Source organism: Coenobita brevimanus, chromosome 61 (genome assembly GCF_032717465.1).
Source record: "Coenobita brevimanus isolate Jiangsu-jjx chromosome 61, ASM3271746v2, whole genome shotgun sequence".
Lineage (NCBI taxonomy): Eukaryota > Metazoa > Arthropoda > Malacostraca > Decapoda > Coenobitidae > Coenobita > Coenobita brevimanus.
The window spans coordinates 39532410-39555917 of NC_137014.1; the positions used below are offsets into that span (position 1 = coordinate 39532410).

The window sequence follows — 23508 nt, forward strand, 5'->3', positions numbered from 1 at the left end:
CTGAAATATAGTGCTGTACACAGTAACATTTTACCAAACTATGACACATCTCATCATGCCTCTGACACCTTCCCATTCTTTGGCTGAGGTGCTGGGGTGGTTTTCAATCGCCCCTGAGTGTGTGGTCGTGTGTTGCTTGGGCTGGCATGCTGAGTAGTGGTGGCTGTGGTGGCTGCTGTAGAAGTAAAGTTGGTGCCTTGCTGGTGAGGTGGTGTGCTAGTGGCTGAGGTGGCAGGGATGTGGCCAGTGTGAAGGTAGTGTGATGGGGTGGCACTGTTGTGGTAGCTGTGATGTGGCACAGTGGTATCAGCTTTACTGCGCTGGTGGTGGTGGTGGTGGTGGTGGTGACTCTGGTGAGGTGTGGTGCTTGACTCATTGACACGACGGTGATGATGGTGTCTGGAGTGGTGGTGGTGGTGGTGATGGGATGAAGGCTGAGAAGGCTGACTAGCGGAGGACGCTTTGCGTTCAGGTGCTGTGGTACCACTGCGACGATCTCCACTGGTGTTGGTGTGTAAACGTTCAATGGATTCAGACAGCTTTGCTAAGTTTTCCATCAGCATGCGCATGTTGTCATGGGATGTTCTCAAACCATCCTCAGATAAAGGATACACATCCTGTTGGATGTACAGAAGATCAAATAATCAATACAATGTGAATAATGAAAGTCACAAGCCAGTCTAATCATAAGTACTTACACATATGGTAATCAGATCTAAAACTAATTACATTAATTAAGGAAAGAACCCATCCTTCCAGTCACTTCTTATTGCTTTTCTTTCCTTTCCAGGTGGCTTTACATTGAGTGACAAGCCAAATGGTTTCCTGTAAGCCATGAAACCATTTACAATGGTGGGTGGTAACCATATAACCAAACTGTACATGCTCCCTACGTGTCAATAAGTGGGTTGGTGGAGGGTTAGTGCCCCTCTCCTTAAAACAAATAACTCTAAGTCAAATGGCCACCCCTTATGGGATTATAGCATCTGGCAATAGATAGACAGATAGATAGAAGGAATGAACTCACAAGATAAATATATGAATCTCAAAAAAAAAGTCAACACAATTGAAAGACTAGATGAACTGTTACAGCAAGTCTACACATGTCTGTAAGGATGTAAAGAGTAAAAAATTATCAAGCATGGTACTCATTACACATCATCATCATCATCCAGACTTCCTTTCCCACCTTAGGACAGGGTGAGGAGTGGCGATGTCCAGACAGCCCAAATTTGCCCAATCCAATGGGCCATGCTTCCATTCACTCATCATTCAAGCCCCCGGAATCCTGGCTCCATCGGATATGCCAAAAACATTCACCACGTTGTATAGCTTCACATAAATGTATCCGATAAAGTCAATCCAGAAGCTGCCGTGTTAAAAGGGGGTGCCAAATCCTTGATCATGCACTTTTCCTCACAACATTCAACCAGCCAGCTCAATCTCTTGTCAGTTCCCTAACCTCACTGACTTCCAAACCTCTCTTTCTCACACACTCATCCACCATCTCTCCATCTTCTCCTTGGCCTACCTCGCCTCCTCCCTCCTTCAAATTTGCTCAGATATACCTTTTTCACCACACTATTGTTATCAATTCTCTCCACATGACCATACCATCTCAGTACACCCTCTTCGATTCTGGTGTCCACCAACTTCCTCAATTCACATCTTTCACGAATCACATTATTTCGTATCCTATCCACCTTCTGTACTCCGCATACATTCCTCAGCAGTCCCATCTCCATTGCTCTTACTCTTGAATTTTCATTTTCATACCACACCATAGTATCATCCATATGTTAAAGCTGGCACTAACACTCCTTCATGTAAGCCTTGTGCAGCTGCAACACTCGAGCCTCTGTTGCTTATCAAGGCCTTCATTGCACTGGCTACTTTTCTTCCTTGTGTCACTCTACTTTCCACTTCGTTTGCACATTTTCCTCTTTTCTATCACTGCACCCGAGTATCTGCACTCTCTCACCAATTCAAGTCTCTCTCCAATCGCTGTAACATCACACCGGGAGTCACCCTCTCTCTCAATAACCATCACTTTATTCTTTTCTACATTTACTCTCAAGGCACGATGCTCACAGACATCAGCAAAACTCTGCACTAGCTTACCAAGTTCTTGTCCGGTATTTCCAAGCAGTACTGCATCATTGGCATACAACAAATTTGAGATATTCCATCCATCACCATTCATTACCAAAGCCATCCCTCTTTCCATTACTCATGTTTTTACTTCTCATCACCCCATCCACATATATACTGAACAACCACGGGGACATCACACAACCTTGTTGCAAGCCCACAATGATTGTGAACCATTCACTTAGACGCCCAATAACCCTTATACATGCTTCACTACCATCATAAAAACTCTCGATGGCACCTAGCAGCTTGCCATGTTCACCGTACATGCACACAACTTTCCACAATCCTTCTCTGTCCACTTTGTCGTATGCTTTTTCCAGATCCATGAATGCCATAAACACCCTATGGCCCTTCTCACAAGCCTTCTCTGCTATCTGTCTCAATGCATATATCGGATCCACACATCCTCTGCCACTCCTAAAGCCATCCTGTTCATCACTGACTAGGACTTCTGATATCTCTCTTACTTTCTCTATAATAATTCTTCCATATACCTTCCCTACCACACTCAATAAACTTATTCCACGATAATTCTTGCACTCACTTCACTCACCTTTATTTTTGTACAGGGTACAATCACAGCCTTTTTCCACTCTGCTGGCAGTTTCACTCATCCATGCCTATTCCACTCTCTCCACTACACTTAATCATCTCTCCATACACCTCATCAGCCCTAGCTGCTTTCCCATTTTTCAGCCACTTCACAGCACTCTTAACCTGCGTCAGTGTCACGTCTCCTGGCACTGCATTCCTTCTCTGCACACCCTCAAAACCAATCATGTTTACAGCCGCTCTGCTCTCTCTATTCCCACTCATCAGGCTTTCAAAATATTCTTTCCATCTGGTCCTTACTTCATCCCCATGGGTTAATAATCTACCATCTACAGCCTTCACGCCATAACATTTCTTTTCACTTTCACTTCTACATTTCCACACCTCTTTCCAAAATAACTTCCTATTTTCAGAGTAGTTTGCATTCATTTTTCTTCCTGGATCATCATTTACTCCCTACTTTTTCCTCTTCATAAGTCTCTTTACGTGCTTCTTGCTCTCAATATTAAACAAATACATATGTATAATTTGAATGGCAATGTTCCACGGTTGTATAACCAACCTTTTTATTTCATCTGATGGCACTTTTCTTAAGTGCATGGCCTCCTAAACCACTTCAGTTAGCCAAGTCTCCTCACCTCTAACTCACTTCTTGTGACCTCATCCCATGTTTTCCTTAGTCTGTTTGTAGGGGCTGTCCCTTCTATATTCAGGTCTGTCCAGTGCTTCACCCAGTTACTTTCACATATCCTTTCCATACCATCTTAACCGACCTGTGTGCATCACCTCGCAAACAATGTCATTTTCCAAGAATCCTCTTAAACCTGCAAAAATTATTGTCCCTTTGTGTGGCACTACATGTCTCACTGTTCTCAGTTTCATTATGCTCATATCTGTGAACATCTTTATTACTGCCATACATCATCACACTTAACATACATTAAACATAACTTTTCCTTTCATATGAAGAGATTCCTTGCATTTTCGGGAGGGGCAACTGCTCTCTAAACTTCCATCCACTCCCAACTCTGAATAATATCCTGTGTTAGTGGGCTACTGTACAAACCACTAAGTGCAGTATCTGATATTTGCTAATGATCAAATATATTACAATATGTATGGTGTTCATGCACATACCTGCTCAACTCCTACATCAAAGTGTAGCTTTGCCAGCTTTTCTTGCTGTTCCCTAATGGCCTCCATCTGCCTCAAACGAGAGTCCTTCCCTGAAGGAATAACAAGCTTAATATTATGTACAGTTTTGTGTACAAATAAGATCTTTAGATGCTTCTTCCACTTTGGCCCATTGAGAAACTATTCCATCCATCCATCATCCAATCCTACACTGCCCCATAAGGAGCGTAGGAGCCCAGGACAAGGCAGTTGGTCCCAACACGTACGATGAGAGTAACCAGCCTCACTCATCCCTGAGTGGCATTACATGAGCAATCAACCCCAACCACCCCTTGGATATAAACCTTCACTGGCTCAATCCGACTGGAGCGCAGTAATTACCCACTAAACCACCAGGTGCCAAAATTTGGTTATATGGTTTAAATCATATAAACTCTTAATTCAATAAATACATGTTCAGTTTAACACCCACATATCAGTTCATGATATCATTACATCAAATCCAAGCCACATATCATGATAAGTCAGCAAATAACTACAAAAGTTGCTCACCAAATGCCCTGAGGTTGCCTGCCTGGAAGTCTTCCATAAGCTGAAGGAGTCCCTGTTCAATCTGCCGCACATCCGCAACATCTGCATGGAAGGTGTGATGTTGGAGGGGGCGATTCATCTGCCTAGGTGTGTGGCTTCCCACACCCCTGGTCCTAAACCCACCTCGTACCCCACCAAGCCTCCCCCAGGTACTGCTGGTGCCACTTGGGGCTGTGCGGCTGGGTGGGGCTGGGAGGTGGATAATCTGGCTGCTGGGAGTGACAAATACACTCCCAGAGCTTGCAGTGTTACAGCTGAGAATGGGATTGATGTTTTCAGTGCCATCCTGGGAAATGTCTGTGATACTGGAAGCAGCAAATGGGTTTCGATCACTCTTATTCTCTGCAGTCTGAGAGCAAGATCTGAGGTTATTCGCTCCCATGGTGAGTGCAAGGCTAGAAGTTTGTGAGGTGTCCGGGCAGCGCAGGGCGTCTATGAAAGGTGATGGGGCAGGAACAGTGCAGGACAAGCCATGCAGGCCAGTGCAGGATATGTAAGGGTCAATAAGCAAACTAAATAATAATAAAAGAAGCAGGGTGTGCTGATGAAAAACAATGACTATTCTAAATTACTCTTCATTAGAGAATTATTCATAATAAAATTATACAACATACAGAACAAAGTTCATTCAAACAAGCAGAGAGGTAAAATGTAAATTCTATATATATTTATCCAAGGAATGCAATCTGACATAAGGTACCATATAACATAAAAAAGTTTTGGTCTTTTCAGATCATGTGGTATTAAAGCATGTACAAAACTTGCAGAATGTTTTATTATTTTCTTATGATTATTATTCTTTGTAACACAGATCATTTTTTTATCAAGAAGAAAATCTTGCTAAAGATTTTGTTACTGGTTTTATAATCACACAATATTCTGCAAAAGAAAATTAATGTTATACATACCCATGTATCACGGGATTAATGTTTGAAAAGAAATAAAAATAAAAATGGCTCAGTCAAATGCAAAATCCACATAACACGAACCAAACAAAAGGATTTTACTGTTAAAGCTTAAGACTATAAGAGGAGTTGTAAAGACCTCTCCTTCACAGCAAGAAACTAGATTGTATTGTACACTGTATTTAGCCACTTTGCTTTTTAAGCAAAAAGATAGTTGTAACAAACATTACAGGAATCCCCCCCCAAAAAAAAAAAAAAAAAAAATTGCATTTGCAGGGTCATACTGTAAACACAATGACTACTACATTTACCTTAACCTGTCCTGTACATACATGCAGCATCCAAGCTAAAGCTTACTGCAGCTATAAACTCACAAAACTGAGGGTTGGAAACAATTTTATAACCAGGAAAATATTTTACTATACTTAATCGCTGAGTGCATTTTAGTCTGATAGGATACAACCCTTATAAATGTGTAAGTGAACCATGTAGTATGATTATATACCATACAGGGTGTTCAATAATACCTGGTGTAAATCAGGGGGTGTATTCCTTAGATGATATAAATAAGTGTAAATTACTAAATGGCCATGTTGCCACATCTAAATAGTTTTGGAGTTACAGCACTCGGGAAAGCTGACAGGTTTGGTAAGAATGTGCTGAAAGCTGTGGAGTGTAAGTGACAGACTGAAACACTTTCTACGTTAGTACTGTTACATAACACTGGTTATACAGTAATAGGATATGTGTGCAGTATCAGATACTGTCATCATTTACTGTATATTACCATGCCATAAACGACAGAGGTGCTGCTCAGTGGTTAAGTGGGAAATGGTGGTATGAGGTTTGGGTGGGTGGGTAGGGGAGGATAAACCAAGATGATGAGGGGTGCTCGTAAAGGGAGGCTGGTCACTTACATCCCTAGACCCATACAACTAGAGCTGAACATGTGGATAAACATGGGGATCAACCAGTGTTAGTGGATCATGCAGATGCAGACATGGAGGAACACTACTTTGGAGATTATGTAGATGTGCACCTAACACTGGGTGAAGCTGGTGACTGTGGAAGCAGTATGGCTCTTCAGGGAATGTTATCCAAACCAGAGACTGCCACACTGGCAAACATTTCTTGCAGCTGATCATTGTTTACATGAAACTGGTACCTTTCAACGACGTGCAATTTCAGGTCACAAAGGGTGACCTCAGAACATTCGATTGGACAATATGGAGGACTGGGTACTACAAGTGATTGAGAAGGATCCTAAAATAAGTATTCAACAAATTGCTCATGATGAGCAACTAGCAATGGGGACCATGTGGAGGATCCTACATCAACATAATCTTCATCTCTAGCACCATCAGAAGGTACAAGCTTTAACTGATGGGGACTAGATTCCACAGATGCAGTTCTGTCAGTGGCTTGTATGGCAGCATGCTGAAAAATGTCATTTTCCATCCCTTGTGCCAATTACAGATGAAGTACTGTAATGTTCTTGAGAGGTGGCAAAGTTAATTTATACAACCGGCATACTTAGTCTGTTGACCACCAATAAGTAATGGCTCAAAGATCTCATCAGGAGCAATTTGAAATCAATGTATAGGTTGGCATCATTGGTGACTATCTTACTGGCCTATACCTTCTAGCCTAGCAGCTGACAGGTGAAACATATAGACGATTCCTTGAAGATACATTACCACTGCTGTTAGAAGATGTACTAATTGCAATATGGCAGTGGGTGTGGTTTCAGCATGATGATGCTCGTGCCCACGATGATAGACGAGCAAGGAATTACTTACATCCTGAGTCTGCTGGGCTAGGATTGGGCGAGGTAGCCCACTCTCATGGCCACCTCAGTCACCAGATATCATCCCTCTTGATTAGTATCAATGAGGACATATTAAAAGTGAGATGTAAGCTACAGAGGTCCCAAACCATGAGGAACTGTGGTGTCATGTGCAAGACAGTGTGGCACGTGTTCACAATATTCACAGGGATTTGGAATGTGTGCGAGTCATTTCTGTGATGGGCTGCAGCATGCACTGTGCAAGGAAGATGGAATTTTGAACATCTGCAGTAAATGTTAATGTAACAGCAGTATAAAGCATGTGGGATTTTTTCAATAAATCTAACTGTTAAAGGTGGACAATCCATTTACAGTCTACTGGGTCCAACACATTCCTAGGAGACCTGGGGAATGCTGTGACTCCAGAACTATTAAGATTTGGCAACATGGTCATTTAGTAATTTTCATTTAGTTATGTCTCAGGAATACACCCCCTGATTTACACTATGTATGTACTGAACACATCACATTAAATAAGCAATAATGGAATATTAGGAGGTAAGCTAGACTGAGAAACTCTGCCTGGAATTTAGAAATATGTGGGTAATAAAAGACTGTTAAAGAGTGACATCACTGTCATTTTAATGGTAAAGGCTAACAATTTAATACATGTACTGTACAGTTGCCTCAAGGAGTTCCTATACCCCTTGTGTTACCTCCTGTCAAGATGTGGCAACGTCACAGTGGTAGTGCAAACATCTATGAACGAACAGGCATTTGTACATACTGTGACAACGGACGTGAGTGGTGGGTACGTACGTCAGACGTCCTAATGGCTGGCAATATTATGCAAATACGAGAGTTCATTCATAGATATTTACACAACTACTGTGATGCTGCCACATCCTGACAGGAGGTAACACAGGAGGTACTGTGACTCCTTGAGGCAACTGTACATACTGTATGAGCAATGACAAGTTATACGTAACAAAAGACAGAACAGCTTCAGACTTTTGTAATACTGTACTGTATCCATATTTTACTATCCAGATCAAATTAAGCTGACAATACTGCTGACTAACCAGCAAAATAAAAGTACTGTACCAGTGTCTCATAAATATGATCATGAAAGGCCACCCCTTATGGGATTATGGCATCTGGCAATAGACAGATAGATAGACTTGCCAATACAGTACATGTTGACACTAAGTTTCTTGAGTTTATTAGCTCTCAGCAACTTAGTTCTTATTCACAATCACAGTACCACTATTCACTTTGAAAATATTCCTCCACTGTATATATAATTTTGATTTTTGAGGTAAACATTGGCAGCTTCAACTATTCAGCTAACTAACACAGCTAATAAACTTTTACTGGAGTGATAAAAATATTTTAGGATGGAAAAGTAATTGCACATTACATTAATCCAAACAATACTCAGACAGCAGAGTGAAAAGGGTCATTAATTATTGTGCTTCTCCATCTTTTTTTCTGTAAAGGATGATTCTGTGAAATGTCTTCCTGATTCATGAATATCTTGCCATATACTGACATTATCTACTTCAGCTTATATTGTGAGCTACTGGTATGGAAGTGTTGGGTACATTTTATGAAAAGAACAAAAAACATACTTAACACAATGCATCCACAATATCATACATTAATACAAATTGGGCTTCTTACCTGTTTCCATTCTGGTTTGCTTGTGTCAACTACTGAGTTACTGTGTTCTTAAAAATGGTAGTTTATATATATATATATATATATATATCTATCTATCTATCTATATATATATATACAGTATATATATATATATATATACACAGTATATATATATGTGTGTGTGTGTGTGTTCTAAAAAATGGTTATATATATATATATATATACCGTATATATACACACAGTTCGCTCGCCTACTGTGTGAGCTCAGAGTGCGTGAATCGCATTGTGCACGAGTGACCAAAAATAATAACCAAAAACCTTGAGTGAGCGAGTTTACCTCACAAAACGCGATGAAGAGGCAAGGAGTGGCTCAAAAATACCATTTTCCATGAGTACGTGACACCCCCCCCACACACACAACGCACCAATAGTAACCTAGAGGCTCGTGGGGACTTTACAGTAAGATCTCGCCAATAACAACTTCGACAATAACGTTTTCTGCAATAACAGTAAGTTAGAACAGATACCCAGTTTCTATAATAATGACGGTTATTTCGTGAATACTATGTTGTTATACTGCCAATATGTCCATAACAAGATGAGGAATGAAACAAACAAGCAAGAAGAGATGAAGGAAATTGCTTAAGATGTGAGCAGTAGCGAGGAGGAGAGGGAGGATCCTCCTCTCACAACCTCCCCTGACTCGCCTGCCGCAAGCCCCTCCTCCTCCACAGCCCCACCTGACTCACCTGGCATACCTGCAACCCCCACCATAATGACTGTTGCTGCATTTTGGAAGAAATGTAACATTCGACAGGCCATAAATTTCTTTGTCAAAGCCTGGAATAATACAACACTGGCAACTGCTAAACATGCGTGGTGCGACCGGGGTGGCGGTAAGTGTGTTGCCGTGTCTCGAAACCCCTGTTATTTAAGTCCATCAGACCTGTTGTCTACTGTTGTTAAGGTGACTGCCCATATTTTTGTTATTGTAGCTATATCTGAAGTACAGTACAATGTCTGAAAAATTTGACCTTTATTATGTCTCTAAGGGCCAAAAAAAGGTCCAGGTATGAGGCGGTACCACCCATATGTAATTTTTCCCATTAGATTATGTATTCTCGGTGCACGAATTCACACTGCGCGAGGTCGCAGACCGCTTAATCTCTCGCGCACTGTGCAAGCGAACTGTGTATATATATATATATATATATATAGATCCATCCATCATCCAATCCTAAGTTGCCCCATGGGGAGCGTAGGAGCACGGGGCTAGGCAAGTTGGTTCTGACATTTAAGATGAGAGCAACCAGCCTCACTCATCCCAGAGTGGCATTATGTAAGCAATAAACCCCTACCACCCTTTGGATATAGACCTGCACAGGCTTAATCCAACCGGAGAGCTTTAATTACTCACTAAACCACCGGGCGCCATAAAATTTGGTTATAAGGTTACCACCCAGTGCAGTAAATGGTATCTTGGTGTATGGCAAACCATTTGGCTAGTCACTCAGTGTAGAGTTACCCACAGGCAGAAGGTAGAGGACAGAATGAAGGAAAGAAAGACAGAAGAGGGACTGTAAAGTCACCCACAGGCAGAGGGAAGAGGAAAGAATGAAGGAAAGAAGGACAGAACAGGAAGGAAGGAAGACAGGAAAGGGCAGACACCTAAAGGAGCACTACATCGAGTGAGAGGATGGTGTGCCCCCACCTACCAAATATACAATATATATATAAATACGGTATATATATATCACTATCAGAAAATGTCATAGCATGCACAACTCACATGAGGTGAATATTATACAAAGTTCTAAGCACTGTATTATTATGGAAGCAGTTGGCTTATTAGATTTAAGATACCATATAAAGACAAAAAGGATAAATGTACAAGACAAATTTTAAAATAAAAATACTGTCAAGGAGGAAAATGGTATTCTTGAAATACTGTATACAATTACAGTATACTGGCACTGAAAATAAAAAAAACTATATATATACAGTATATATGTTCTGCATCCACTGTAACTACGGTATTTATGGTAGAAAAACCGACCTTTTTTCTGTCCAATAGAATTAGTTGGGGTGGGACGGTCACGGCTGATCTTACTCCAATCTATTTTTCGGTCATTAGATCGCTCATTGGTGTAGGAAATCCGAGCTAAACCAGGGGGTGTCGATACCTTTAAGGGAAAAAAGTATATATACCACAGTTAACATCTGATAAATCAGTAATTTTCCTATTTAAAATGAAGCATTCTTAACCATTAAAATACTGTATGATTATCTTAATCTTATTATTGCCATGAAAAAGGTACATCAAGATGCTGTATTACTGTTAGCTACGGCCAGAAAGCTCACCAGACTGAGGAGGTCGGACAACATGAAGAAGATTGACCCAAGCATGCATGGAACACTGCTTTTCAAAATTTATGTTGCTACTCTATGTACACACAACAAAAAAACTATCGTTACACCTTCTGCGCGATATAAAATGACACACGAATGAAGATTTTTGATAACAGCCTCCTCCATTGGTATCCCTGTGTGTGTTTGTTGCATATTTATTATAAGCTATATCCACTGCTTCTCCCATGCATATTACTACCTCGTCCTATTTGGCAACTCACCCACTGTCAGGCTTACCAACCCTAGCGAGACAGCCAGGTTGTTCAGTATGAAACACATCGGACCCCCCTGTAACGATAGTTTTTTTGTTGTGTGTACATAGTGATGTTTCAGTTTCAACATCTTTTTTTTAAGGAACAGCAGTTGACTAACTAATGACTTTACTGTATGTAAACCTGTTCATACTCTCCTCCAACCCAACCTCATTTCTTAAATACTGTACCCATAAAATGCGTCACTCTATACAGGTCATCAGATGAGGACTTTATAGCTACATCCTGGCATCACCACTATGTCACTGAACATATCCTCCTAATCTCCAATTGAAATTCTTCCTAAGGGAAAAAATTTTTTACAAACCATTTCACTGTTTCCTGAAAACTACTGACTGAACAGATGTGTCATTCAGCTACCCCTCCGTCCTCTCAGTTTGAGACAACCAAACTTCAGAACATTCATGGTGACTAGCCTATGCTCCTGGTGGCCCTATATTATCAAAAATTTCTAGTCATCTCTTAGGGATCTTAACTGATGTACACATGACCTTCACCCTGGATGGTGCTTTATATCACCAGACTACAGTACCATGTGTCCTAATATCTTCATAAGTGTTCTCAGGTTCCCATGACTGACTCTCAACATGATATTATATTGTCTGAGTTGGCTGGAACAAAATGTTAAAGTTTTCCCAATAATGAGAGAGGGTTACTGGTGAATTTTAACAGCCTATGGCTCCTATGCTCTCACTCGGATGAAGTCATCTGGTGTTAGCTGAACAGAATACTAAAGTTGTCCCAGCCATGGGAGCAGGTCTGGATTTAGGCATAAGCTAAACATGCTATAGTTTAGGGCTTCACAGGCTGAAGGGACCTCTCAATATCTGACTTTTTTTTCTTCATTTGCTACAACTGTATTATAATTTATTTTCAAGTAATGATTTACCATATTTAACTCACTCTGCACACGTCTGATATACATCTTGGTGGCATTCATGCCACGTTCAATTGTTGCACAGCTTAACCTCATTTAATAATTGCCAAGAGGGCCCTTCACAGCTTCTCATTGCTTAGGCCCTCATCATGTCTAAATATGGCTTTGAGTATGAGAGTATTAAAATACACCTCTCAACTAGCTCCAAAATGAGAAATCTTTAGTCTGGATTAGGGTGAAAAGGATGCACAGGCCATCACAGAATGACAGAACTGAGGGTTGTGCATTGCTTGAGATTTGGTACATGGGATGTCTGAGGAGTGATGGAAACTGGTAGGTTAAGAGAGTTTTGGACATTTTGATGGGAAGGAGGAAGGTGACTGGTTGAGGACAGTCCCAGGAATGAATGTGAGTGGACGAATACCCAATGGCAGACCAGTGAAGAAATCGGATGAAGTTCTGCATGGACACCTCAAGGATAAGGGTCTGAGTAGGAAATGCCTTGCAATCATAACACCTGGAAAGCTGCCATCTGGCAAAAATATTTACACATGTGTACATGATCAATGGTCCCTCAATATCTGCAGCCCAACCTACTCTGTCCTATGCATAGTTAATTTACAGTACTTCATATCCCATATACACCTAACATTTCTTCTGATCTGAGACATTCTTGGGTGGTATAAACTCACCCTTAGTGTTGGAACAGGCTTGGTGGTGGTGGTGGTGTTCCCTGGGGCACTTGACATTCTTTCCACCTTTCGACGTTCCCCAGTCAGGGTGCTGCTGGAGGTTGTCTATAAAAAAATAAAAAAATAAATAAATAAAAAATTTCTGAGGTCATAATGTTCATAATTAATATATGAAGAACATTACCTGTAAGAATATAAAACAATAATTATACAGTCATATAACTGTGAGTAAGAAACAGTACAGTAACTGCAGTTCTAGATACAGTATAACTGAAAACTGGAGAAGGCTAACACTAAAATACTGTATATTCCAACATATAATAAGGAGTAAACACAATTTATCTGAGGACCTGAGTAGTGAGAAAGATTTACAAAGCTAAGGCAACCACGACCAGCAGCTCATGATGGTATTCAATATCTTATCTGTAACTCACGAATCAGCATGATTATGTTAAAAGTTGGCTGATCATCACCAACCAGTAATCTTCTCTTTCAGATGCAGGATCATGAACGGGTCTGCATTACTAAGACTGAATATACTGTACATATATATATATATATATATATATACTGTATATATATATATATATATATATATATATATATATATATATATATATATATATATATATATATATATATATATATATATATATATATATACTGTATATATACTGTATATATATATATATTGTGTACATATATATATATGTATATATATATATATATATTGTATATATATATATATATATATATATATATATATATATATATATATATATATATATATATATTGTATATATATATATATATATATATATATATATATATACATACTGTATATATATATATATATATATATATATATATATATATATATATATATATATACATACTGTATATATATATATATATATATATATATATATATATATATATATATATATATATATATATATATATATATCACCATCATTAGCCGTTTGAATATCCACTGCAGGACTGGCCTATCCTGACCGAAGTGGGGACGATACAGCCAATGTATCTCTACCAAGAGGTTTAGACCGTCTGGTAGAGATTGTATGTAGGGTGAGAAGTGCTTGTAAGTGTGATTGTAGTGTTGTAGTGGCTTTGGATGTGTGTGTATTCTGTGAACCAGGTGTAATTGGCCCGTGCAAGCTGACTGGGTGCAAGCATACTTTATAGTATGTGAAAATGGCTCAACCACAGCACCCCTTATGTCTGCCAAAGCAGTATGTGGACGGGTGAACACTCCCAAAGTTTATTATCCCCTGGCGGGGCGCGAATCCTGGTTCACCCATGTACAAAAATGCACACTCTACCACTGTACCACAGAGGCTCATATATATATATATATATATATATATATATATTATCACACAACGTTGGGTCTTGTTAGTACTTGGATGGGTGACCGCCTGGGAACACCAGATGCTGTTGGCATCCCTACGTGTCAAGTGGGGTTGGTGGAGGATTAGTGCCCCTCCCTGTAAAACAATTAACTCTAAGCCCTTGGCCACCCCGTTTGGGATACATGGCGTCTGGCAATGAATGAATGAAATATATATATATATATATATATATATATATATATAGTATATGGAGCCTCTATGGTACAGTGGTAGACTGTTCGTTTTGCACTCTGGTGAGCGCGGGTTCGCCTCCCACCAGAGTTGTAAAAGCTTTGGGAAGCGTTCACCAAGCCACTTGCAACTCTGGCGGATACAAGGGGTGCTGTGGTTGAACCAGTGTCGCATACCCAATCAGCTTAAGGCAGGCCGATTACACTTGGTTCACAAACTACATACACATCCAAAGTCACTACAACACTACAGTTACACTTACAAGCACTTCTCACCCTACATACAGTCGCTACCAGACAGCCTAAGCCACTTGGTAGAGATACATTGGCTGTATTGTCCCTGCTTCGGTAGGGATAGGCCGGTCCTGCAGTGGACCTCAGTGGCTGAGGATGAGGATATATATATATATAAGTATATACACACACTGTGTGTGTGTGTGTGTGTGTGTGTGTGTGTGTGTGTGTGTGCACTTTAAATGATTATATATTACATATTAGCACTAAGTACGGTACAACAAAACATTTAATATTTACTTCTACGTTGCTATTTTGTGTTTTAATTTTAAATAGTTCATGAGCAGATTATCATGATAGTGGCTTTGTTCTCTACAGCACTGTATATTAATAGTCCCAATTTCTATTTCATATTACTACCATATTCTCCATACTCTACAGAAAACAGAACTAAAGGAAAATCTTGCAAAATAAGAAGTATAAGCTCTGTACACAGATGATTAAAACCTACCATTGTGGAGTAAGATGGTGGAGGGCTAATGGGGAATGCTGTCTCATCACTGGCAGGGTTGATGAAGGGAGAGTTTTCATCATCATTTGTGTTGGTTGGGGAGAGTGTCAAGGTCTGCAGCTCACTGTCTTCTATTTTCTTTGACATCGTTGGGAGCATTAAGCAATCTGCACACAGACACTGTTTGCTACAGTATATACTAAAAAAATATACAGTACAATGCACTACTATACAGTAATGCATAATGCCTATACTAGTAACACTAAAATACATACAGAAGAGGTACTAAACTGTGTGTAAAATTTAATTTCACTAAAGCCTACTCAAGCAATGACATAATATTCACCGACCAGTTCCTCTAAGATTCTGTAGCATAACCCCCTCCTTTAACTACCCTTTCCAATACTCAGGATGTGGCAATAGCATCACAACACCTCAAAATATGATATCAGAAACTTGCTCCAACAATACAGTGTGGTACAATCACCCAGTAAAATAATGTTTCACATAACAACATACCCAGCCAGTTATTAAAACTATCAGTACCTGGTTGGATAATGAAATACCAATAATTACTTGTTTTCTTAAAAAATACAAACCCACCTCCAACATGACCGACTGAATTGCTGGAAGTGGTGTGTTGGGAAAGTAACATTCCCAAGCCTTGTGGAAAGTTAGGTTCATGGGTCACAAAATCAAAGTCTGATGAATACTATCTACCATACCTATCTATTGCCAGACATCTTACTCCCATAGGGGGTGGCCACAAACAAATTGCCTCCATATCACCCAGTCCCCTGCCATTTCACTGCCCTGTTCCCAGCTCACATCCCCTTCTCTCATATACCTCTCCACTCCATTCCTCCGTCTCATCCTTGGCCTCCCCCTCCCTCCACCTCACTCACATTCACTCTCCTTATTAGTCTCTCATTCTGCATCCTCTCCACAAGGACAAACCACCTCAATGTATTTCTCCTAACACTTTCTATCACATCCACATCCACACTACAATGCTTCTTCATTTCCTCACTTGTCAGTCTGTCTCTCCATCCAACTCCACATGCTCCTCTCACATAACTCATTTACACTGCTCTCAATCTTGACTTGTGTCCTGCCAACAAGGCCCAAGATTCACTTCCATACATTGGCATCACAATGCAGTCATGCGGCGGCGTTTTTACTTCCACGCTCAATCCTGTTTCTTATTATTGCCTTCAAAGAACCAGCAATCTTTCTTTCTTGTTGTACCCTTTCAAGCACTTCACCCTCCAAATTTCCATCCTTACTCATCACACTACCCAAGTACCCTTCTTAAATGCACTCACATTTTCCATTTCCTCATCATCCAGCCTCACTTTATTTCTCTCAAAGACCATAACTTTACCCTTCCCTACAGTACATTCACTTTTAGATTCCATTTCTTACACACACTTCCAAACTCACTCACCAAGCCTTGCAGTTCCCCATCGTCTTCACTTAACAATACAGTATCATCTGCAAACAACAGTACAGGGAGTTTTCCAAACACTGCCCTCTCTCATTAAAGCCGCTTCAACATTCACTGCCCTACCCTGTATCTCTTTTATAACCCATTCCATATACAGACTGAACAAACATGGAGACATGACATATCCTTGCTGCAATCCAACATTCAAACAGAAAAACTCACTCAATTCACTACCCACACGCATTGAAACCTTAGCCCACTCACACATACTCTTTAGGACATTCAGCAACTTCCCATTCACTCCATATATTCCTAATATTTTCCACATTCCTTGTCTATCCACCCTGTCATGATTTCTTCAAATCCATGAAGGCCACATACAACTTCTTTCCCTTCTCTAGAAACTTTTCCAGAAAAGACCTAAGAATGAATATCTGATCTATGCAACCTCTTCCCTTCCTAAAACCTTCCTGTTCTTCACCAACGAATTCCTCTGTTACTTTCCAAACTCTTGTCAATAAGTACTCTACCATACCCTTTTCCTATTACACTAAGAAGACAAAAGCTCCTATAATTACCACACACGTCTTTTTCCCCTTTTCCTTTGTACAGGGGAATAGCTTGAAGGGTACATACCCAGCATTTATTTTACAGGCACTCCTTTATTCATAACATTAAATTACAGTAGTCAACAAAGCTGGCATTTTATTTAACAGTAAAGATTACATAAAAAAAACTTTTGTGGTAGTTTTATTCATAACATAAAATGTAACACTGATTCTGAAATTAATGTCTCAAAATAACTGACTGCTATACTCTTGCTCAATAGTAAAAATCTTGTGACATTAAACCTTTCCAAAGGCTGTAAACACATCCTATCACTAAAATCTAATGCAAGTGATGTGAGGGGTGGAGTGAGATATAAGATTTTAAATAGATAGATAGATAGAGAGATAGATATAGATATATAGATACATATAAATCTAATGGAAGTGATGTGAGGGGTGGAGTGAGATAGATATATATATATATATACTGCATATCTATCTCTCTATCTATATGGTATATACTGTATATACATACATACATACATACATATATATATATATATATATATATATATATATATATATATATACACCAGTATTATTTTCAACATGCCATCTTTTACAGCACTGAGCCTCATCAAACATATATCTGTTCATATACAAACCTGAGCAGACAAGTGAGTGATGTGTAAGCACACTGGCAAGATTGCAAGGCTGGCAATGTAGTGATGACCATGGTAACAGTGGGACTGCACTGACTTGCCGTAACAAGGGACTGTATCGAAATACTTCCTTAAGCATGAATTACTTACGGTCAAATGAAAGTCCTTATCTTCATCATCATCATCTGGACCTCCTTTCCCACCCTAGGACAGGGTGAGAAGTAGCAATGTCCAGACAGCCCAAGTTTGCCCAGTCCAATGGGCCATGCTTCATTCACTCATCATTCAAGCCCACGGAATCCTGGCTCTATCTGATAAGCCAAAAAACTTTCACCACATCCTGTAGCTTCACATAAACGTATCTGATACTGAAGAGTCAATCTGAACGTTGTCACGTTAAAAAGGGGTGCCAAATCCCTGATCCTGCACTTCTTTTCACATTCGTCCAGCCAGCTCAATCTTTCGTCAGTCCCCTAGCCTCACCGACTTCCATACGTTTCTTCCTCACACACTCATCCACCATATACCTCCACCTCCATCTTCCCCACAGACCACCTACATCAAGAAACCAAAGTCCTCAAAGTCAAGGATCACCTAGACATGAGAGGCATGCAGATTCTTGCTGCAGCCTCCACAAACCCACAACATCCACTACATTACATGGCAGCACATCCACCCACACCATGGAACATCAAAACAACACCCAACACATGATATCATACACAAATACTGTCATTTCTCCCCCTTCGCCCACCTCAGACCAGCTTCCAGAAGCATATCCACACTCAAATCACTCGCCGCTCCATTCAGTCACTTAAAGACCACACGCAGCTGCATGCACGGCCTCCTGACATCCACCCTTCTGAACCCTATCCCCCTTGTGAGGACAGGGTCCACCTGGCCAGGCTGAGATGTTAACACCATCCAGCCCTTTTAAGCTACCAGAAGAGGCTGGATGACTCCGTCGCTGATGCCTGTCCAGGATGTAACACAGCACCCCATACTATGAAGCACATTATGGAAGACTGCATTGCACACAATCACCTATGCCAACAACACAACATACACTCTTTGAGAGCTCTGTGGGAAAGCCCGGTCTCGGCCATGGCCTTCCTTAGGGACTCGGGGCTGTTCAGCCAGACTGCCTAGGGAACAACTACTACTACTACTACCTTCCCCTTGGCCTAACTTGCCTCCTCCCTCCTTCAAATTCATTCAGATATACCTTTTTCACCACTCTATTGTTATCCATTCCCTCCACATGACCATACAATTTCATTACACTCTCCGATTCTGGTGTCCACAGACCTCCTCATTCCGCGTCTTTCATGAATCACATTATTTCGTATCCTATCCACTCTCTGTACTCCACATACATTCCTCAGCAGTCCCATCTCCAATGCTCTCACTCCTGACTTTTCATTTCCATGCCACATCAGTCTCAAACCCATATTTAAAGTTGGCACTAACACTCCTTCATGTAAGTCTCGTCCAGCTGCAACACTCAAGTTTCTGTTCCTTATCAAGGCCTTCATAGCACCAGCTACTTTCCTTCCTTGTGTCACCCTACTTTCCACTTATTTTGAACATCTTCCTCTTTTCTATTGCTGTACTCAGGTATTTGAACTCTCCCACCAATTCCAGTCTCTCTCCATTCACTGTAACATCATGCTGGAAGTCAACTTCTCTCTCAATTACCATCACTTTACCCTTTTCTACATTAATTTTACTCTCAAGGCATGACAGTCACAGACATCAGCAAAACTCTGCACTGGTCTACTAAGTTCTTGTCTAGTATTTGCAAGTAGCACTGCATCATCAACAACAAATCTGAGATATTCCATCCATCACCATTTATTACCAACGCCATCCCTCTCTCCATTACTCATGTTTTTACTTCTCTCATCACCCATCCATATACAGGCAGACCCTAAGATATGATACCCCGGCATTGCAATGGGGGTAGAAATACTGTACCACCTACTCCGCCGAACGTTGGCCAAACCCCAGTATAACGATGTTTTTTTTTTTTTTAACAATGTTGATGATATTTTAGATGTAAATTTTGTGTTCAGGTTCATTTATAAACAGTTATTAGACTTAGATTAATGTGTTTTAATCATAGGTGGGGTGAACATTGTCAATCTGAGGTACAGTTTACTAAGTTTGATTTTTCCTAGACCTGTTTTTGATGATTTTCAGATTTTGTTTTTGGGTTTAGGTGAAATATAAACTCCTTTTAGGCTTAGTTTAGCTTGTTTTAAAGCTATTTGGGGGTTTAGGTTAGAAAGAAACATGTTTTTGGACTCACCTGGGTGGGTATAGGACTTGGGGAGGAAACCCAAGGCTCAAAAATGCATCCCTATACTTTACATGTTAAATCTACCTCGAGATATGATACCCCACCAAGCAATGGGTTTTTACTTAACCAACTGCATCGTTAAACCAGGGCGTGCCTGAGTATATTGAACAACCATGGGGACATCACACAACCTTGCTGCACGCCCACAATGACTGTGAACCATTCATTTAGATGCCCATTTACCCTTATACATGCCTCACTACCATCATAATAACTCATGATGGCACCTACCGGTACCAGCTTAAGGTACCATCTACACCCTGTGCAAAACCTTCCACAATCCTTCTCTGTCAACTTTGTCGTATGCTTTTCCCAGATCCATAAATACCATATACACTTTATAGTCCTTCTCACAAGCCTTCTCCACTATCTGTCTCAGTTCAAATATCTGATCCACACGTCCTCTGCCACTCCTAATGACACCCTCCTCATCACTTACTAGGACTTCTGATATCTCTCTTACTTTCTCTATACTGTACTAATTCTTCCATATAGTCCTACCTTCCCAACAACACTCAATAAATTTATGCCACGACAATTCTTGCACTCACTTCACTTACCTTTATTTTTGTACAGGAGTACAATTACAGCCTTTTTCCACTTTCCGACACAGTTACACTCATCCATGCCTTCTTACATATCTCCAACAAGCACTTCATTCCACTCTCTCCACTACACTTAATTATCTCTGCATAGCCTACACCTCATCAACCCCAGCTGCTTTCCCATTTTTCAGCCGCTTCACAGCGTTCTTCACCTGAGTGAGTGTCACGTTTCCTGGCAGCATTCCTTCTTTGCACATCCTAAAAACCAGTCATGCTTATAGCGGCTCTGCTTTTTCTATTCCCATTCATCAGGCTTTCAAAATTTTCTTTCCATCTGGTCCTTACTTCATTTCCATGGGTTAATAATCTACCACTTACATCCTTCACACTTTTGCATTTTTTGCAATGTCACTTCTACATCTCTGCACCTCTTTCCAGAATAACTTCCTATTTTCAGAGCAATTTGCATTCATTTTTCTTCCTAGATCATCATTTACCTCCTTTTTCCTCTTCACTAGTCTGTTTATTTGCTTCTTGCTTTCAATATATTCAGTTCTTATTTCCATGGAACCCATCCTGTAACCACTCTAGCCACTTCTTCCTCTTTTCCTCCACTGCTCTCTTAACCTCTTGTTAAAATGAAAAAATATAAAAAACATACAGTAGTAGGCTGTAATAACAGCCAACTGTTTCAGTAGACATTCCTGTAAACTGGGTAGGATCCTTTATAAATTTCCCCAGTCTCACCACTACTACATCTGATACTTATTCATGGCGCTTCCCATATTCACTTATGATGCAACTCTGACAGATGTCAGTGAAGGCGGCAAGATTATTATTTAACTGAGATAGGTTAGAATACACAGAAATTTTGCTAGAATTAAGAAGAATTTCATACCTGCAAGAACTGAAACACTGCAGACAGTTAGGGCTGTCAATTCACCAGTTATGAACATGGCTAAAGAAAAGGGATTAAAATTATAGTTTCAGCCAAAAACTGAATTATGAGATTTTGCTTTGTTTTCTCGGTGTCTCTGACAATTCTAAGACACTATTCTTCTATGGCATTTGTGTCACATTTTATTTTATTTATACTCTTGAAGATAACCTACCGTTACCTAACCTTCTAGAGCAAAATAAAAATAATTTTAGATGAAAATGCCACAGAAGAAGAGTGTCTTTGAATTGTCTAAAATACCCCCAAAATGGATCAAAATCTCGTAAGAGTGTTTTTGGATGAAACTGTGACATGTAATGCCAAAAAGGATTAAGCTATTCTAAGTCTTGTCCAGATGTGCACCGGTACTACAGATTTACTTCATTACCGGTATGTATTGTGCATCTTTTCTTAGGAATGCTTTCATCACAAATTGGCTTTAATTTCCTTAAAATATTCTTGTTTGTTTTCACTGGATATGGCATCCCACAAAGAGGCCTCTATACCAGCTATTCTAAAGACACTGCATTACGTTACATTAATATCTTTTGTTACTGATCTGAGATGGATATAATGAAATAAAGCTGTAACATACTTCAGAACTGATAAACTCAGCTGACACTGAAACATATTTACTGGCCAAATCTATGGTCATCAATCTGACCTCATTTCCCACCTAAGGATGGGGGTGAGGTAGGGTCCAGAGAGTACAGTAAAACCTGACAGAGAGATAAGTGACAAAAGTCTGCCCAAATCACAAATCAGCAGGCCAACCCCTATGATCATTCATACATACAGCTCTAAGGGGAATCAGAAGACAATAAGACGTCATATTATGCAATGCATCAAAGAATGGTTGATATGTCTGACAATCATAATACTCATCACTTACAGCTTTTGTATGAGGGTTACACCTTATCTTTGCAGTAATATTGCAAATGTTCCGAGAAATAAAGTATCTTACACCTGTTGGGGGACAGGTTTCATTTCAGGCTGAAAAGATGTCAGTACTCACAAACTCACTGAAGACGTTCTGGAAGAGGCTGCTATGCCTATGTATTCAGCTCTGAACTTTCAGCTAAATAATTACAGAACTTTTACGAACATAATATTTAACACTTTCATGGCTACCATTATCACTGCCTTGCTCGTTGATTAGCGACCTTATATCACGATGCAATGTGCAAAGATGAGGCTGGTGGGTCGTAGCGTATAGAAAGAACTGCTTAAGCCCAACACCCACACCTACGAGCTCAGCTTTGTTTACATACATCAGTTTTCGAAAAGTGCCGATGATCGAGATGTGGACTTTTTCTTTCTCTCTCTCTCTGATGTATTTTATTTGTAAGTAATCAGATGATTAGATTAAATTTATTCAGGCATGGTATGTATACAACTGTTTTCCATAATTAATTATATATTTTTTGAAGGAAGCTATAATCTTGGAATAGGGACCACAAATAGTAACCAATATATTGCTTAATTCAAATTGAGCGTACATGTATAAATAACATAATAATTTTCATGATACCAGAAACAGAAAATTACAGTTTCCTACGAATGATGAATAAGGTAAAATAATAGAAAGAAGACTGTCCTGTGGGCAACTTGGTTGTCAGTTGTCA

At 39.9% G+C, this 23508-nt stretch overlaps 2 protein-coding genes across 2 annotated transcripts in view; one reads left to right on the plus strand and one right to left on the minus strand.

The window, feature by feature from the left end:
* LOC145403539 (proteasome assembly chaperone 1-like) overlaps positions 1–23508 on the plus strand; it is a 79392-nt gene that overhangs the window by 27397 nt on the left and 28487 nt on the right. The gene's annotated exons all lie outside the window — the stretch shown is intronic.
* LOC145403664 (uncharacterized) lies at positions 18–23079 on the minus strand. Its single transcript, XM_080275355.1, has 7 exons — positions 22899–23079; positions 15383–15549; positions 13035–13139; positions 10841–10967; positions 4393–4473; positions 3844–3932; positions 18–617 (listed from the first exon to the last, which is right to left on the minus strand). Exons 2-7 carry the CDS (start codon positions 15539–15541, stop codon positions 54–56), a joined length of 1125 nt encoding a protein of 374 aa, XP_080131481.1. The 5' UTR covers positions 15542–15549; positions 22899–23079; the 3' UTR covers positions 18–53.

What these genes read in the sequence shown, in the direction of transcription:
- LOC145403664 (XM_080275355.1), bottom strand. Translation starts at nt 15,541, where the DNA reads ATGCTCCCAACGATGTCAAAGAAAATAGAAGACAGTGAGCTGCAGACC. An exon ending in AGGCAACCTCAGGGCATTTG is followed by an intron (nt 3,933 to 4,392) that starts GTGAGCAACTTT and finishes TTATTCCTTCAG; the next exon opens with GGAAGGACTCTCGTTTGAGG. An exon ending in TTGATGTAGGAGTTGAGCAG is followed by an intron (nt 618 to 3,843) that starts GTATGTGCATGA and finishes TACATCCAACAG; the next exon opens with GATGTGTATCCTTTATCTGA.